At 39.0% G+C, this 12,386-nt stretch overlaps 1 protein-coding gene across 3 annotated transcripts in view; it reads right to left on the minus strand.

Moving 5' to 3' along the window:
- Positions 1–12,386, minus strand: part of MAST4 (microtubule associated serine/threonine kinase family member 4) — a 312,156-nt gene that overhangs the window by 239,171 nt on the left and 60,599 nt on the right. For all 3 annotated transcript variants that reach the window (XM_049796540.1, XM_049796539.1, XM_049796541.1), the window contains exon 2: positions 7,586–7,739. In XM_049796540.1, the coding sequence (XP_049652497.1) occupies positions 7,586–7,739 (154 nt within the window). The remainder of the gene's footprint in view (positions 1–7,585; positions 7,740–12,386) is intronic.

Raw genomic sequence — 12,386 nt, forward strand, 5'->3', positions numbered from 1 at the left:
CACTATGAAGAAAATGCCCAGTGACTATTACAAATGACAAGTATGATGTGTCAACATGCTACTTTCTTTACAGTCCCTACTATGACCCCTATTTTTGTTTCACATATACATTGCTAAGCCACATAATTAAAAGAAATTACTTGTAACTATGTATTTATAGTCATTTTTCAAAACGTGAAGTTTCCTAATAGAAAAGCCTGCCCCTGTTTTAACTGGAAAATACCTATAAACTTTTCCATTCAAGCCTTCAACCTTCATTGTAAGGATTAAGCCTAGAAAGTGCTTTTCCCTCATCTAAAACATTTCTCAAGCTGTACATTCAACTTAAGTTAAAGTATCCATCTTGGAGCAACCAAGTACAATTTCCCTCCACACATGGTCAGACCATTAGCTTCACAACATCCACTCGAGACAGTCCATGGGTGAAGGAAGACTTAAGCCTCTAGGAGTACAGACAATGCAGTCTTGATGTGCAATTATTTATAAATACACTGCAGAGACAGTTTTGCACTAACAAGCTCAGGTACTAGCAACAATAGGACTGCAGCCTCACAGAGCTCAGATGTAGGTTATCAGCTAGTTAAACCCAAGCATTTAACCAAGTCCAGGCAAGTTCTTTCATGTGTGCTTCTACAGTTGCACTGCTAAGCATACTTACGCCAGCTCATTCAACAGCGCTTGAGGTATTTCTTAAGGAGCAACAACTCAAACTTCAGAAATATAATATGCATATTCATTTTCTCCACATTTTATTTTTCCACTATGACAAATGACTCTTAGCAACTTTCAAGCTGCTTTTACAAGCATCCCAAAGAGGGTTAAACTCTACTTCTCCACCCTTAAAAAACAGGCAACTTGCAAATGCACCTGCTAATTAGGCTCTCTACTGCTACAGTTTGCTTTGATCTCAACAACAATCAGCTTCTCATGTTCTGATGATACAAGCATGATTAAGCAGCAATCGAGGAGTTAAAGGCAAAATAATGAGACAGGAATACAGTATCTTCTGTTCTCATCTCAGACTATTACATGATGCAGACTCCAGACATGTCAAAGTATATGGAAATTATCTTGCTAGGCGCACAGGGAAGTAAAAATCAACTCAACTACGCAGGTTGATTGAAGCCTCAAATAATGAAGGTAACTGACAATGACAAATATAACCTAATGTCATCTCAACCACCAGTGCACCAAGAACCATTTAAAAATGCGTATTTCATAGCAGAATATATTTACTTCATCAGTAGGAGACAGCTTTACACTGCATGCTTTAAAAAAAAAAACATTTTCTCAGGTCGTAATTATAGAATAGCTTGCTTCTATCTCTTTCTACTAATTCTAGAAGATATTTAACACATAGTACAGTGCTTTAAGGAATCCTTTGAGTAAGGCAGTGATAAGACTCCAGGACATCCTCTGAGTAGGCAGTGCTACTGAATGAAGCACGTGCCTGTCATCACGCACACCTGGCAGTTGAACCTTCCCACCTTTTGTACCCCAGAACCAAGTGGTGTTAGCACCAGTGCTGGGCTGCGACCCTCCTCTGCTGCTGTCCAGCAGAGCCCTCAGGCAGCTGCGGCTGAAAAGACTTTCTGAGTACATTCAGTCCTGTCATGCATCACAGAGATGAAAGCAATTCTGAAACATACTTCTGCTCCGATATGCGAGGGGAAGAAAATGCAGGAAGTAAAATTTCCTACAAAATGGCATGTCTGACAGACCTTCACCACTGGTAGCCATTCTTCCCCCACATCCCCAGCTTCCAGAGCCGGAGACAGGCCAACAGAGCCCACCAAACTGTATCCCCAGAGACAGCTATGAAGTCACAGGGCTTTTTATGGAGTGGCACACGCATAATGAATTAGTCCCGTAACTTGTAGGCAGTAAACAATACTGATATTGCACAGAGGAAATAGGGAACACTTCCCCTTATCTACACCAATCGGCCATCATTAATAAAAATTAGCTTTTAAAAATGTTGCCACTAAAATAATCGCATCATAGTTACGATAAGCACTTGTACAGAATGAGAAGACACCATTTCCAAAGAGGCTTCTAGGTACAAGTCACATGATTTTATGCCCAACTTTCCCCATCCATCAAGTTGTATCAAGTATTTGACACTGTAAGGCCTAATGAGCTAATCTGCATTTTCAACAATATTAATGGAGAAAAAAATTCTACAGCATGTTTGTGAAAACTCTGGACTTCTACCACTGCCAACTGCTCCCCTGCACGAACAGGGAAAATCTCCCCTTCCAAGTCCTGCCAGCACATGCCAACCCATGGATAAGAGAACAGCTTGTTCTTCATGGCCCATAAAGCTGTTGATCTTTCTGCTAATTAGTGTTAGTAGAGTGATGAATCTCTGATGCAAAAACCAGCCTGAGAATCTCCAAATTCATTTCAAATCAACCACAGATTAGTTACATGGGAATAGCAATAATTGCTAAGCATATTTGGATGACTGATCAACTCAGAGGTGGAAAGCTGATCAAAGCAGGAATAATAGAAAAGAAAAAATATATACATCCCAAGATTTCTCAGTTTTTAACTCTTTACTAGATCATGAGGTAACTTCATTAATGTGAAGTGCTTTAGGATCTTTGGATTAAAGATTCTATAAAATTAAATCTGTAGGTGTCATGTCACCAATATTTGTATAAGATCAATTTAAGGTTAGCAAGATAACAGCTCTACCACAATTAGAAACAATTAGCCCAGGAGGAAGTCTGTTTCCAGGCAGTTATTGATGAGATAACAGGAGGCAAGATAAGAACTTCAAACTATAGGTAACAAAGAGTGGGGTTTTTTCTTTCTATCTAGCTGTGGAGCTTATCAGTACAATATAGAGACAAACGAGCTAGCCGCAGCACTTCGCAAAATACAAACTCTTCCCAGCAATATGCTCTCATACCTTTCAGAAGTAGAAAGGGAGATAGCAATCTCCAAATGCTGCACCAGAGCAGCTGAGGAGACCCAACAGAGCTACACCGCACATCACGGTGCAAACGGAAGAGCAGCAATGGGACATGAAAGCAAGGCCAATTCAATTTGCTTGTCCAAGTGATTTGCTAGGTTAACCCCCTCCACAGTAAAAGCTCCTTTAATTTCTCAGCCTTTCATATTACTTTCTGCCATGAATTCTATTTAAGCATCTCTGAACACAGAAAACTAAAATCTGTAGACAATTTAAGCCAAAAACCCTCTGACTGTAGACAGCCCTTTGAAGTTTGTGGAGATCAAGAAAACCAGCCACCACAGAAAAGCAGCTTTTTAATTAAACATCTTTTCTTCTGTTTAAAGGCCCAGTCTGTGCACAGTTAGGAATCCTTAAGAAGGGAATGTAAGGCTAGGGTGAGAGGCATTTAAATACAGGTGTATGCACAGAAGTCTATTGTCCCAAGAAGAACAGAGCTGACCTCACCTGACCATGCTTTGCTCTCTCAGTCTGTCCAGTGCTCCTCCAACACCCCTGCACGCCGAGGGCACCAGCACCCTTCTGAAACAATTATCTTTTTCCCCCTCTGTGTTTGACCTAGGCCTATTAAACGAGTAGCTACAGCTCAGCTTTGTGGCAGGGCTTATTCCACAGTTGACCAAACTGCGCAAGGATTGTGGTTTTACACCACCTGTGGCACAAGCAGAACTTCTGAAACTCCAGTTTACTTCCCAGGTAAAGGATGTTGCAAGTGCTGTTACGGGAATGCGTGCATGCAGGGAAGGGGGAAGATGGAGCAGGAGAGGGGTCATGATGCAGAAGCAGCAGAAGAGGAGAAAGGCAAATACTGATTATTTTATAAGTGTTTTTGCTACCCAAAACTTTATAATCCTTCGGAAGCACATTTTAAATTAGAAGAGGAACTGGTCATAAATGACTTCCAAATACTTTTACTCTGAAGTTGTTTTCTCTCACGAATGCTTATGTTTAGCAACCCCCATTACGAAATATTATTTTTCATCCTTTCTTTCTATTAAGCAGTACTGCTAGCACTTCACACCAAGAATTATTAAAGTAGATCTGCTACACTAATAGCAGGCCACATCCAATATAGTCTTTTCATTTCAAATTCAGTCTCACTTTCTCCAGAAGTCTTCCTCCTCTCCCTCCTTGGGGATGAGCATTAAGGAAAGCAATACTGTCGCAACAATTAGACTGAAGTGACTTTTCAAAAAATATAATAGCATGGTGTCTCCAGGAAGCAGTATTCATTTCTTTTCTTGGCCAAATTTTTTTTACGATCAGTGGTTCCCTAGCAATTTTCAACAGGAAGCCATAGTAGGTTTATTCTCAAAAACATTGATTTAATTTTCTTCAACTCTGAAGAGCATTCTTTGCTTGTCACTGAAAACATGTGGTTGCCAGGTTGCTTAAAACTGGACAATTCAAGGAAAAAAAATATATCCGAGTTCCAGTTTCCCCTGAAGCTCTGCAGAATGTAAGTTCAGTTTCTATCCCACCTCTCCAAGTTTCAAAGCCTCCTCTCCCTTGTGTTGATTTCCCACTGGAAAGACTCTGTACATCATTCTCAATTTTTCTCACATTCCTATATAAAGAGTTTTGTAATTTACTCTAGCCAATTCAGAGTAGTAGGTTCTCAGTAACTGTAATCCTTCAGGTTTTATAAGTCTCATTCAATATATTGCAACAATATAGATTTTATTCCTTCTCGTATGTCATGCATAACATTATTCCCTCTTGTAAAGCCCAATAAACTCATTTATTTGCGATCTATTCCCAGAGATAAAAACCCTATCTATTTACCTCTATTAGTATTCAGCCTTGCAGGATTTGAACTATCCTGTTTTATATAAACGAATTAAATTTTTATTTCTGTTTTTATTGTTAATACTACTTATGCCCTATGGCTCAATGATATTGTGTTTTTAACACCAAAAGGAAAATCAAAGTAACACAAAAAGCACAATTCACTTCTTTTCTAACATTTAGGGTGAGCAACAAGCATCAGCATAGGAATACTCTGCAAATTCGTAAGCTAGGAGTCTTCTCTCTTGCTTTACTTACTCCCACTTAATGTATTTCTAGGAGTTAAAGGTAATATTTTTGAACAACAGAGGTAGAGACTGTGCCTTAAACAATTTTAAAAATACTTTTCTGAACTATTTTACAATGGACTGATACCCATTGTTAAAGTAGCACTTAAGTTAAAAAGTATCAAAAGCCACAAAACAAAAGTAAGAATAAAAGAAGACAGTAATCAGTGTAAAGTGATATTAAAAATCAAGTACTTTTCCAAATGACAGGTCTCCAAATATTTTTTCCCCCTTATGGACCATGAGTATCTTTGCAGAAACATTAAGACTCAAATAGAAATTAGGGAGGGGATGTGTGAGCATAGATGTAAACCCAAACTAAGGACATGTCAGCTCACTCATTTTAATGGAAGGCCTTCTCACCCCCCGCTTTTTTTTTTTTTTAAGCGATATTGTGATTCTTGTAGTTTCAAGCCAGAACACTGAGCCAATAATAAACATTAAAGAAACATAAAAAACAAACAAAAACAAACAAAAAACCCACCAAAAACCTTAAGTATGTATAAAAAGGTAGGTAAATACAAGTCCAAGGTAACACTGAAATGAATAACTTCAGATTACTGAGCATTTTAAATAATTCTAGAAAATAGTTGTCAATCTGCAGTGGTTTCTTTAAAATCAATTTTAAAAAAAAATCCCAAAAGAATATTAAGAACCTTCTGTCATCAGAATGACTTTGATTAATTTAATCAGTATCATGAAAGCTGTTAAGATATTTAAACTATTTTAAGATACCAAAGCCTTAGGGTATTCAGGTTCATTTAAAGTGCATTAGTAATAAAGCAGTTTAACATCGTTGCACACTATATTCCCAAATCCTGACATGAAGCCCTGCACAACACATTGCAAGCAGACAAAAAGGATATCAATTTCCCTTTAGAAAGACCTCAAACAATAATTCAAGAATAGAGATAAAGACCAGAGACTACAGCAGCAGAGCACATTTGTTTCATTTGGTTTTGATTAAGCTGCTTTCTCCCTCTTTATCTGGAGGGCTTATACAGGAAAGTTCAGTTTTTAAAGGCCACCACCCTACCTGAAAATTAAACAAAAACAAAATTAAAAACCCATACCAACTCCTGCTGAAATAATAAGTAGTGTGCTGGCAGTTTTTAGTTTCAGTAAAACACTAGTTTGGTCTAACATTTCAAGTTTTTAGAGTAGTAACATTCCAGAGAACCCAGATAGTTCACCGGTATGGTTAGCAAAATCGACACTTCAGACTGCTTTTCATGAAAGCCCATGCAGCTGACAAATACTCTTACATTGTTTCTGATATCCTCATAATACAACTCCTCATAAAAAAAGAAGGTGCAAGGGAAACGGCACATCTTACCCTAGTGACACTAAAAATCACAGCAACGATTATGTGCTGATATAACACAAGAAGTTCCTGTAGCAGTATCTGTCCTTCCTTCACATAAAGTATGAGACAGTTTAATTTTTTAAGTTACTCAGGTAAAAAAAAAAATAATTATTTGTCACCCATTAGAAGCGTTGTAGGTGATTCTGAGCTACTGATTACAAAAAGAAGTATTGCAATAGCTTCTTGGGACTTCTTCCAGCATAAGGACAGCTAAAGGGGTGGGAAGGAAGTGAGAAAAGCAAATACTTGATTTGATATCAATCAACATCACTTGAACAGATAAACCAAGATATTGAGTCTCAAATTTATCCCTTCCACTAAATTCACTGAAATCTATTGTCCCCCTCACCAAGTACTCTATATCCTGTTCCTCATAAGAAATTCTTCAAACTGTTAGAAATTGTGAACTTCAGGAATATATTTAACTGCCAAATTCTAGTGAATTTAGAAATTCCCTTCTTGAAATACACAAAGCAAGTGCCAGTTAACCTGTTCCAATGCTTTCACATTGATTTTACTCCACACTCAAACAACTGCTCTTCAGAGAGCACCGCAGTCATACAGCTCCCAGAACACAATCACAATTTCAGCATCTGGCATCTTCCACAGACACTATCATGGCAGGGAGGACTTGAGCCCTTCTCAGGCATCCTGCGACCTCTGCACAGCTCCACTGAGAAGTTGCGGTCCACAGCCAGCAGCAGCCCTCCTCCCCTGCAAAGACTCCACCAGATAAATGAGGCCAAATTGCTTTTTCTTTAATGAAATCAAGTCTAAAGGGACCATGTGTGCACTTTAGCTCCTTGGGGAAAAAAGATGTATGTGATCCCATAGATGAATGCATGCTTGCACATCTCAAACAACCCTTAAAGCACCAAACTAAGTCAGCAAGATAAATGCCACATTCCTGAAGATTTCAAGAAATGGGCCATTTTCAGGCTGTGCTTGGCAATTTATCAGCACCCCATGGGGGCAAAGTCTCAAACATGAGCTCACCCCACTGACAACCAGGGAACCCATGTGGAAGAGACCTTATGGAAACTCCAGGTGGAGCTCACACCTCCCTCAGAGAGTTCAGTCACAAGGCAAACACCAGGGCTCAAGATGCTATCAGCTCCACAGCTGCTAAACCTCCAGGTGATGTTACATATACCGCAAACTCACCAGTCAGAGCTCCTCCAAGGCTTCCTCTTCTGAGCTGTCTCCCATCTTCACTCAGCTGCCTCTTAAATTTAGAAGACTTTCCAGGGCCAGAAGAGACTTCAGGACTGCTGGATTTTCGAAAAGGCATAGGTGGGGGAGACAATATGTGATCAAGCTGCAAAGAAACAGAGAAAAAAAAATGTAAATATACTGTTTAAATGCTTAATTTCACTGAAAAATATCTAAGTTACTTTTACCTAAATATTATGACAGCATTTGGGAAAAATAAAAGTGTTTACAGGGATCTTAAGGTAATAAAATTGCTAACTGAAACTGAAAATTTTTCAAGTGCCAGCTTTGTGGCTGGCTGTGTAAGAAAGCCATCTTCGTTTTATATAGCTCACACAACCTCCAACCACACTCTCACACAAGGAGCAATTTTTGCAGTGGTCCCATCTCAAGGTACAAGGGATCTGACTTCATCTTACTCGACCTTCCATAAAGCAGCCTTTTTGCTGTTGTGAACCATCTGACCTTGCAACCAATGAGATCTGCTCTTGCCACCAATTTTCCTTAGCAATGTCTCCCCAGCTCCATGTGAGTAGTCACTAGATGGCACTGTACTATCAAAATGCAAGCCACTGCCCAGTGTACGGAAACAGAGACAGAACAGTGGGAAGAAAAAAAAAAATAATTAAATTATCCTGTTTATAAAACAGGCATTCATTTACACTGGCTTTGAAATAAGTGTAAATACAGAGCCCCATTCTTCAAATTCTGTTCCTGTCATCATTCCTACTCAACATTTTAGCCCTCTGGTTTTGACGATGCATTTAATGTCTCAGTAGTTGATTAAATTCATTAAAACAAAACAAAAAGCAAGTAAGCAAATACAGGCAAAGGAAGAAAGAGCACGGATGCAAGTAAGCAAAGCAGAAAGAGTTTTACAAGCATCCTTCCCCTTTACACCGTCCTTCCTGGTGCAGTCACATGGTGTCACTATTTTGCAAACCACTCAAATGTTTTTCTATAACATTTAAACCCTGATTCTTACCAGAATTTTTTAGGAAGCCAAGCACAAAGTCTTTCAGATTTTTACAGTTCATGTACTGAGACTTATCAGCCAATAATCTACATATCACCTGCATACCCGACTGCTTTGTCCTCTCCTTCCACTTAAAGGAAGGAGTCAAGGTCACCATAGTCACTGATGAAGATGCACAGTGAAGCCCATTTTTGCTTACAGTTAGTCCCACAGCGAAGTACTGTATGCCCCACAAAGCACTGTATGCCCCACAAAGCATTTGAATCCCATATTTAGAGTTTCTTTTGTATTTAGTATTTCAGGTTAGTTAGTGGTTTGGGGTTTGGGTTTTTTTAATCAAATCTGCAGCTTATTGGAAGTGTTTACAGACATACAGTTCATCAAGAAACACAGTGGTTTCTGAATCTGCTTCTTCAACATATTAAGACTCATTCATGTTCATGACAGACTGAAGTAACTGATGAACTCACAGCCCATGTCTTCAGCAATTTCCTAAATTAGGAGGTTTTGGGGTCACAAAGAATACTTAATTGACCACTGTTACCATTTATCTTTCACAAACACAGGTGTGTCACATTTTTATTTCCAAGTGCTAAGATACCTCACAAGGTGAATTTAAAAATCACTTAAAAAGTCAATGACTGACAACAGCTGGCTTCTAAGAACATTATTTTGAGACTCTTTCACTTAAGTCTATAAGCAAATACTCTGACTGCTCACTGACTGATGGACAGCAACCACTGCTCAATGCCACACTCCGAATGCCTCCAAGCATCTAACAACAGCATGATCAGATCAAGGATTTAGGTGAGTTATTGGCAAAAATTCATGCGCTTTCTTAAAACAGCTTCACATCTCAAAGCAATCAACCACATTTTAAATCTTTTTCCTGGCATGAGGTTCATCAAAACTTTATAAGCAACAAAAAGAAAAAAAAGAAAAAAATCATCAGCAAATGCACTAAGCTCCCTACACATTAGCACTTAAGACTATCCAACAGAATTAGCATCTTCCACCCTACCACATTTTCCCCTTATAAGCAGGTATACAACCTTCATGGCTGCTCAACTCACTCCCACAGTAAACAGACTTGTGCATTCCACAACATGCAGTCTAATTACAACAGTCATTATTTCCAATTAAGCTGTGTTTCTTTTCCACATTTTCAGGGTTTCAGAAGAAACTTTAAGATGGGGCTACAGTACAGAGCAGCACAGTATCGTCCAGGTCCTCAATTCATATTTAAGATGCTTTTCCACTGTCTAAACTGGCAGCTTCAGAAAAGTATAATGTTTGAAATGTAAGACAGTTTAAATATCAACCCCCATTAGCTCATCATTTTAACAGCAATGCCCTGCCAGCATTCTCTTGCAAAGGTACCTCCTTGCTGCTAAGTGACTACCACAACTAAAATTTCTGTTTGATACAATTCCAGCACCAACTTTGGGCACGCAAGTTCTCAGCAATTCAAACTTCTTCAAGGACTTGCACAGAAATGCAGGAGACCCTGCACAGCCAGGGACTGTGTCTTAGCCACTGGGACAGAGGCTACCAGCCAGGAGGAAGTAAGTTTAGCCCCACATGAACTGGCTATGCCTGTGATCCTACATGTTGAGGTTCTTGGGAACAGGACTGGGGAAGAAAAAAAAGGGAGGGGAAAGATGGGAGACATCCTTCCCACCAACACTTTTCAACATGATGTCCTCAATTTGAAAGTGCATATGCAATCCTCTGACATGAGAAACACAGGAATGAAATGCAGTTTCTGAAGTTTTCCATTTTTAAGCACAACAGGGTGAAATTCAGATTCTGTTGAAGGAGAACGTGATTCTATTACACAGCGATAACAAAAATAAGCATTCTTGAATATGACAAATTAAGATCCAAAATATCACAGCAATGTTAGGTTTTACCAAGTGTTTCTTGGGAGCAGAAGTTCTTTTTAATACAGGAACAGTCAAATTTAATATAGTAGACAACACTTACACAGATCTGTCAGCTGGTTTTCAGCTGGATCTACAGTGGAATAGTGTCTCATCACCTGAAAAGACATATGGTCTAGCACTACAAAGAAACAAAATGGAAATAAAAGATTTAACACTTTCATATTGATGGCCAACTCCTGCTTTATGGAAACAATTACACATATATCAACAAAGCATCTCTTGAAGCTATCCAAAGGCTTGCTTTTGCTTCTAAAGGGCAAAATAAGATCTACAGAACATACAGTGTGTATTTGAAAGGAGTCTGTACATTTTAACTGCTGTTGTAGTAGACGGAGAAGAATAAACAAGGACATACCCTTTAAGAGTATTGACATAACAACTCTGGATGCTGGGGAAATATGAGAGAAATAGACTGCAGAAAGTAGCCAGGCTTGCAAGCTCCCCCTGAATAACTTCTTGTGCTACATGAACTGATTCAACTCAGAGAGGCTTTCTAGCCCCTGTTCAGACCTTACTACAAGAAGCAGGTGAAGAGGTTTTCTGTCCTCTACAAAACAGCCTTCTCTCCTGCCAGGCAGAGCATTCAAGGCCACGTAAGTGAAACCAATAGAACATTTTATCAGGTCCTGCTTCCTTGGAACACACAGCTGATTCTGAAGAGGTATAACATGGCACATATTCAAATCACAAAGTGGTTAATTCAGCCAAAATGACACTATAATTGTTCAGCAAGAAGATTGTGACAAGCTTAAGTAAGTAACAGCAAGACCTATCCAAACTTGTTAATACCTGCTTGAAAGACCTCCCGGGAATCTGAACGCTATGGAAGTTCAGGCTGTGTGTCCCATCAGTTACAGATTGGACATTGCTCTCCGCAAGACAACATCAAGGCAAATAGGTTGAGGAATGAGGGCTGTTGAAATTCTACCAGAGATACTGTGAACAATTTTATTCAAGCTGCTTCTACTCAGCACATGAAATAGTTTTGCCCAGCCACAATCATCACTCTATTGGTATTTACTTCATGCTTACTAGCTATATGGACACGTGTCGATGTTGTATGGCACACAAGCACCACAGGAGAACTAGGGTTTGGTTGGCTGCATTTTTTTCTTTCTTTCTTTTTTTTCTTTTTCTCCAGTGAAACTTGCTTGAGAGCAAGTTGCAAGAAATACAATAGCTGTATCCCTGCAGGCAGTTCTCAACACACAGACATTCATGTTATACTTTGAGGTTTTGGCTATCACATGCTCTGCCCACTGTCTTATTACTGCACTCAGGCTACAAGCATACACTTCTCTCCACACTCTTTTTAAAGAAATGTTAGTGACTTAGGGAACAATAGGATAATGGTGGGCAGTTTTTCCACTTGTCTGTGGAATTGCAGGGCAGGGGAATAAAAGAATTTGAGAAGTTACTTCAGAAAGTCACTACTTCAAAAAGATCCATAACAGCTAAGATAAAGTGTATGTAAACAAGTATATTTGACTGTCCTGTATCTATAGTACAAAGGGAGTTAAGTCAGCCATTGAGTGCACACAGGTTGCTTAGAGAGGGATTTTTAATCAGCACACATCTCACCACCAGTCTCTGCTGTTAATATTCACAAAGCATGGATAGTTAACTTATGTAAAAACTCTCCCTCCCCCAATATTAAATACTGAATAATTCCTTTCTGACAAAGGCGCTTTGAAAGACAGAAAACACATGACAAACTCCAAGCTATGCAGAACGTACTGCTCTACAAAATTAATTTCTTTCAATCCATTTTTTTCATACATTCCATAAAAAAATCTGCCTGTTTCATGTGGTAGGTAGGTATTATGAATTT

Source organism: Accipiter gentilis, chromosome Z (genome assembly GCF_929443795.1).
Source record: "Accipiter gentilis chromosome Z, bAccGen1.1, whole genome shotgun sequence".
NCBI classification, from domain to species: Eukaryota; Metazoa; Chordata; class Aves; order Accipitriformes; family Accipitridae; genus Astur; species Astur gentilis.